The sequence below is a fragment of the Saccopteryx leptura genome, chromosome 2 (genome assembly GCF_036850995.1).
Source record: "Saccopteryx leptura isolate mSacLep1 chromosome 2, mSacLep1_pri_phased_curated, whole genome shotgun sequence".
NCBI lineage: Eukaryota > Metazoa > Chordata > Mammalia > Chiroptera > Emballonuridae > Saccopteryx > Saccopteryx leptura.
Genome location: NC_089504.1, coordinates 355,533,453 through 355,539,725, shown reverse-complemented (window position 1 = coordinate 355,539,725; position 6,273 = coordinate 355,533,453). Strand labels below are relative to the sequence as shown.

Sequence of the window (6,273 nt, the reverse complement as noted above, 5' to 3'; positions counted from 1 at the left end):
TCACTTCTCCTGTGTGCCCTGACCGGGGATCAAACCCGAACATCCACACGTGATGCCAATGCTCTATCCACTGAGCCAACTGGCCAGGGTCAACAGCATTATGTCTTTACTTATATATAATGCTTGTTCCATCTAAATGCCCTTTCCTCTCACATCACCACCACAGTAGGTTGACATTTAACTTGTCCTTTGGGACTTTAGTCAGATGACTTCTCTGGCCGCCCAGTCCAGCACTGAGTCCTCCACTGTCTGGCCCAGATTTGTTTGATGGTTTGTTTACCTCCTTTTTCATCACTTACGCCATTCTTCATTTTTTACCTCCTCTATTGTATTTTAAATTCCTTATGTGTGTGTATGTGTGGGGGAGTCACAGAGACGAGGGAGAGGGGTCTTGGCACATAATGGGGTGTACAAAAATGTTCTGTGTGGCTTGCCAGGCACGAATCCCTACAAAACTACAGAAGAAGCAATGGGCTTTAGTATCAGCTCGGATTTAAAAATATAACTGTGTCACTTACTGTGTGGCTTTGGGTAAGATGCTTAAACTCTCTGGGCTCCAGTTTCCTTATTTGGAAATCAGAACCCTTGGATGAGAGTGGGTAAAAAGGGCCTCTCTCAGTACTTGGTGTCTCACAAGCCATTAATAAGTGACTTGTGAATAGACACAGCAGAATGGCCGAGCAGAGTTTCTGACGGTCTGTTGTCATTATGTCAGTTTTGGAAAGAACTTTCCCTGGCCAAAAAATAATAATTACAGTGATGATAACAACAACAACAACAACAATAATATACAAAGATAAGTTAAGAACAAAGAAAAGGGGAGCAGTGAAGGGCACCATGGATGTCCCCCCAGTCAACCCCAGCTATGTTAATCAGCGTGATCTTCCGCAAGTCCTGGCTGGGGTCTCAGTCTTCTCATCTGTAAATTGAATGGTGGGCATTGGAATCTAAGCTCCCCTCCAGCTCTGGCATTCCAAAAGCATTAAAGAAAAAGGATGAATCACTCCTTCAAAATACCAATATGGGCTGGGCCCTCCCCCTGCCGTCCCCCTCCAGCACAACTAAGAGCTCTTAATACACAGTCAGCCTCCCTGCTGCAGCTGCCACCAACCTTCAACCCCCTTTCCCAGGAGTCTCACAAGCAAGACTGATAATGGACCCCTGGCCTTCTCCATCTCAACAGGGAACCAGATCCCATTCCCAGACCCCCCTCCCCCGAGGGGGCTGGCTCTCCGCGGACATTCGGCCTCAGTATGCGTGTGCATCAAGTGTGGGGTGTTGGAAGAACCGAAGGGAGGAAGAAAAGGAAGAGTTAAAAACAGAGAGTTGATGAGTGGATTCTTGCAATCACGGCAGGAAGGCTAAGAAGATGAAAACCTCGCCATTATTTTCCAGGATTTTGAACAAGTTGATGTATCTGTATCAGTGATGGCTATAACTCTCCATCCCGAGGGGGCGTGGCCCCAGTAGCTGCATACATTCTCACACACAAGTTGTCAAAGCCTCAGAAGACGTCAAGATCCATTTTCCTTCTTACAGGAGATAGGCACTGGGTGACCACAAGAGATAAATTTCCTTGCCTCTCTGCCCAGAGCTCTCCACTCCTATCCGTGTGGATGCTATTATTAGTATTATCTACATTAACAATAATAGAGACGTAACCGGTTGTGCATTAGTCACAGTGTTCCGGGAGCCAGCACCTCCTTCGCTCTCTTCTGGGACTGCCTGGTTCCTGCCGGGTTCTCTTTCCGCGTCGGTGCGGCTCCGGCTCCGGTCCTTCCAGTTTCTGTCCGGGGGTCTGTCTCTTGCAGTCACCTCTGCAGCCGGTCCTCCTAGCTCACACCGGCTCCCGCTCTGAAAGCCGAGAAGCTGCCCGGCTGCGCGAGCGGGTTTTCCAAGTGGGCAGGGGTGGGGAGGAGGGGCGCGGGGCGGCGGGCGGGCGCAGGGAGGAGGGGGCGTCACGGAGGGGAAGACCTCGCATTGTAATCCAATGACATTGCCAGCGTGGGGGTGGGGGCGCTGGCCTCGGCGCGCTCTCCGAGTTTTGGCTGCCCGCCCAGCTGGGAATAACTCTCTTCGCATAATTCGCGTGTTTACCAGGCATGAAAATTCTTGCTTTCGCCCCCCCCCCAAGCCCTCTCCTCCTCTCCCCTCCCCACTACCTCCGCCTCTCGCAAGTGAAACTCTGTCTAAAAAAATATTGGCCCGGGGCACAGAAAGTTTTGCATAAATTCATAAGTGATGAATGGCTGATTTTAACGTTATTTGGGTATTTGTCAGACCTTAACAAATATACACGGGGACGGCGGTTCATAAACTTAAACATCTCAATATCCCCTTTCTTCTGGAAATAAATTACGTTTGTTTGCCCGGCTTGGAGTCTTAAGGTAGCCGACATTAGGAATATTTTAAAAGCCATCATCCATCGAGCATGTCTCCCAGGCGCCAGGAAGATTAAATGAAAGAATCATAAGATGGAGGTCTTTAACTTTTAATCCTTTTACAATGAAGCCTCAGATAGTCGCGGGGGCAGGGTGCCCTCTCTGGGGGGAATAATGCCGTTATTCCTCGGCTCTCAGTTAATGAATACCCTAACGTCTGTCCCACGGCTGACGGAGGCAGCGCCGGGGAGGGGGCTCGGGCTCCCGGGCCAGGCTATTGAAATGAGGAGCCAGCGAGGCTGCGTCGGGAGGGAAGAAAGCGCTCGGCTGGAGGGACAGGGCGGGCGGGGCCTGGAGCATTGAGGCTGCGCTGGGGACCCGGCGCAGGTTTGAAATAATTAGCATATATTCGCGGGGACTCCGGGCTGGGGGCCGGGGTGGTGGCGAGGCTGGGAGGGAGGCGCGGGGAGGTGGCGGGGGTGGGGTGGGGAAGTAGCAAAGGAGAGCGACTTTGGAGTCCAAGATAAATAAAGGGAGCGCGGAGCACTGTCAGGAAGCGGGCCCACGTGGAGCTGCGCGGATGGGCGCCACCGAGGACTGAGGCGGAGGGACGCACGCGAGTCGGGCTCCCGCCCCCAAGAAGTTGGCTTTTTAAGGGGTGCAGTGGGGTGATGTTTTGCACGTCCCTTTAAGAGATGACACATCTTTTGCCCCCATCTAACCCCAAACGCAAAGATCCGCATTCTGATTTCTCCTCCCTCCCCACCCCCAAGTGGAGTAAGTGTCCAAAGCGGAGGGGGCGAGGGAGAGGGGTGCACCCGGTTCCCACCGGCAGATTCTACCGGTGGCGTTTTTTAATTCAGTTCGGACCCCTCTGAAACTCTGACCCTCCGAGGCCTCCTGAGGTCTCGGGAGAGGAGGGAGGTGAGCGTCAGCTCTCTCGGCTATCCCAGCCATTGCGGCGGAGGGCCTGGGATTGCAGGGGCTCAAACTGGCAAGATCCCGGAGGCTGTTAGTGCCGATTCCAAGGGATTGCCTCAGCTCGCATCACCGTAACTTCCGGGCGTGCAAAGGGTTAACCCGGGCTGAATATTGAGGGGGGGAATGCGAGGCAGGAGGGGTGGCGGGGATCTGGGTGGGCGCGCTCTGATCCCCCCCCATTCCTCGGGGGTCAAGTTTCAGCGGCACTCCGCCCCCAGGGTAGGTGTGAAAGACACGTGTCCCCATTGTGAAGGGCCTGTCAGGCAGGACAAAGCGGCCGCCCACCCTCCCTCCTCCCCCCCCCCCCCCCGCCCCTCGGCCCAGCCTGGGGTCAACTCCAGGGGGCCGGCTGGGTGTCGAGGTCACGATGGCCAGAGCTTTGGTGACAGAGGGAGAAAAAGCGGGGAGACTGGGCGGAGGCCACGTGATGCTCAAGTGAGGGGGTTGAGAATACCCCCCCCCCCCAATGAAAAACTGAGTGGTCACCTCCATCACACCAGAAAGGGGATGAGCCCTTTCTCCCAACAGGCGCAGTAAGCACAGCGGCCCCCCCGCCCCCCCCCCCGCCCCCTCCCATCAATCACCAACACAGAGAATCGCAGTGTGGAGCGCAGTCGATTTTAGTGGTTTTCTTTAATCCTGCTCTGCACTTCTTTCTCATTTACTACACGGGATATTATAAAGAATAAATAGAAGATACTCTTAATTTACAGTGATTAGTCATTCCATTTGTTCTCTATATTTACAATAACTGTAAAATAACATTGAAATCTATAGCTTCTTCGAGGTCCAAGGAAAACCAAAACACTTTCCGAAGAATGGAAAATAGCTTTTTAAAAGTCCTTCTACAAAAGTTCTCCCCTCTCTTTGTACTTTAAGAAAAAATAACTTTCCCCCCTGCTTCGCCATGCGAAGGGCACTGGAATATAAATAGCAGGTTAACATTATTAGCAACAACCAGAATAAGTCTCTCTTTTCTCTGTTCTTTTTTTTTTTCCTTTTGCTTATTATTTTTTTTTAAAAATACAGTAGAAGCCGGTAACTTTTAACGTATAATACTGACCTTTTAATAAGTAAATTAAAACTGGGACCGTATATACACACAGATATACATTCCTACACAGTTAAACAGTGCATTACATGAACCAGAAAGCTAGGTCTCTGTAGCCAAAAAAAAAAAAAAAAAAAAAAAAAAAGTTCATTGAATCCCCTCGCGAGAGGGTGGTAGAACTGGTTGGAGACGGTGCGGGGGCGTCGGTGGGGATCGATCAAGTGTCCGGTTGCGGGCAGGGGGCCCCGAGTTCTAGCATGAGCACTTGCACTCGGAAATGATGGGGTACTGGATGGGAATCCAGCCGCAGCGCTGGCCCCCGCGCCGCTGACAGCGCCACCGCAGCACCGTGAGGTGCACGGACTTGGACGGCTTGCACACCATGCCCTCGGGCACGGAGCACGAGCGCTTACTGAAGCAGCTGCCCACCTTCACGTAGCGCGGCCAAAAGCGGCTGCCCAGGTCGTTCCACGCGTACAGCACCGGGCAGAAGGTCTGCGACCACAGCCACATCTGTAACTTCCTCCGCAGTTTCTTACTCAGGCGCTGCTTCTTGCCTGGGGCCAAGCCCTCGGAGAACTCCAGCCCTTTGATCTCGCTCGGCATGGCCCCCGACGGCCGCTGCCGCAGCAGCTGGTCCAGCTCGGCCAGGTCCTCTGCGCTCCCGGCCGACCCCCCTCCTCCGCCTGGCCGGTCCTCCGGGGGCGAGGTGGCCATAAAGCCCGGGTCGTAGTGGCCCCCAAGCAGCGAACGCAGCAGCGTCTCGTTCAGATCCTTCTCCTTGGGGTCAAAGATAGGGTCCGGGTGTTCGATGAGGTCCACCAGGGGCAGGTTGTCGCTGGGGGCCGGGCGGATGTGGAGATAGTGCTGGCCGCCGGCCGGTGCCGCCCGCAGCCCCAGGACCACCACCAGGGCGTAGAGGGTGACCCCCAGGCTGGGGCAGCGCTCCATGCCTCCGGCGCGCGCCCGGGGCTGCTGCTTCGTTCTGCGTCCCCGGAGGAGAGCACGCCGAGCCCGCGGCGCCGCCGCGCTCCCCCGTCTCTCCGGCGGCCGCTCACCCGAGGCTGGGCAGGCGCAGGGCCGGCAGCATGAGTCGCCCGCAGAGCCCTTCGCGCAGCACCGGCTCCCACCGGAGGCGGAAAAAAGGCACACAAGTTGGCTGCAACTCCTCTCCCGGCTCTATTCGGGCAGGCGGCCGCGGCGGGGCATCCGAAATGACTCCAGGGCGACCGCAGGCGCGGGGGGCGCCGGCTCCTCGCTGCCTTCCCGGGCCGGCGGCGGCGCAGGGCGCGTGGACGAGCCGCTCTCCCCTCCTCCTCCTCTCGCTGTTCCTCGTCCTGCCGCTCTGTGCAGCGCCGCTGGCCGAGCCGGTCCTAGGGGCACTTCCCTCCGTCTGCTCTGGGCTCCACGGCCGGCTCTGCCCGGCGGACTCCAGCGGCGGCGGCGGCGGCGTCGTCCGCGCACGTTGGCACCGGTTTGTCTGTCTCGCAGGGTCCAAGCCTTTAAATTTCCTGCACTTTCAGCTCCATCACCATGGAAACCACTGACTCTCTCGGCGTTGCCCCCTCCCCCTTCTTCCCCCCCAACAACAACCCCACCCCCCACTTCTCCACCCCCGAGGAGCTGGAGCGGTACAGGCTCCGGGGGAAGCCGCCTGCACTCGCCGCGGAGGCGGCGGCGGCGGCTTCGGCAGCGCCCAGGGCTGTGCCCCGCCGGACCCAGATGCCCCGGGAAGCCGACAGTCCGGCTGCCCGCCGGAGCTCACAGGCGGCGGCGGCGGCGGTGGCGGCGGCGGCGGTGGCGCTTGGCAGGTCTCCGCGCAATTTTCTCTCTCCCCCACCACCCACCCCCCTTCTCCTC

At 56.7% G+C, this 6,273-nt stretch overlaps 1 protein-coding gene across 1 annotated transcript; it reads right to left on the bottom strand.

Moving 5' to 3' along the window:
• Positions 1–3,994: 3,994 nt before the first annotated feature.
• NOG (noggin) lies at positions 3,995–5,931 on the bottom strand. The gene has a single exon (XM_066366430.1). The coding sequence runs from the start codon at positions 5,362–5,364 to the stop codon at positions 4,666–4,668; it is 699 nt and encodes a 232-aa protein (XP_066222527.1). The 5' UTR covers positions 5,365–5,931; the 3' UTR covers positions 3,995–4,665.
• Positions 5,932–6,273: the final 342 nt, after the last annotated feature.

What these genes read in the sequence shown, in the direction of transcription:
- NOG (XM_066366430.1), bottom strand. Translation starts at nt 5,364, where the DNA reads ATGGAGCGCTGCCCCAGCCTGGGGGTCACCCTCTACGCCCTGGTGGTG.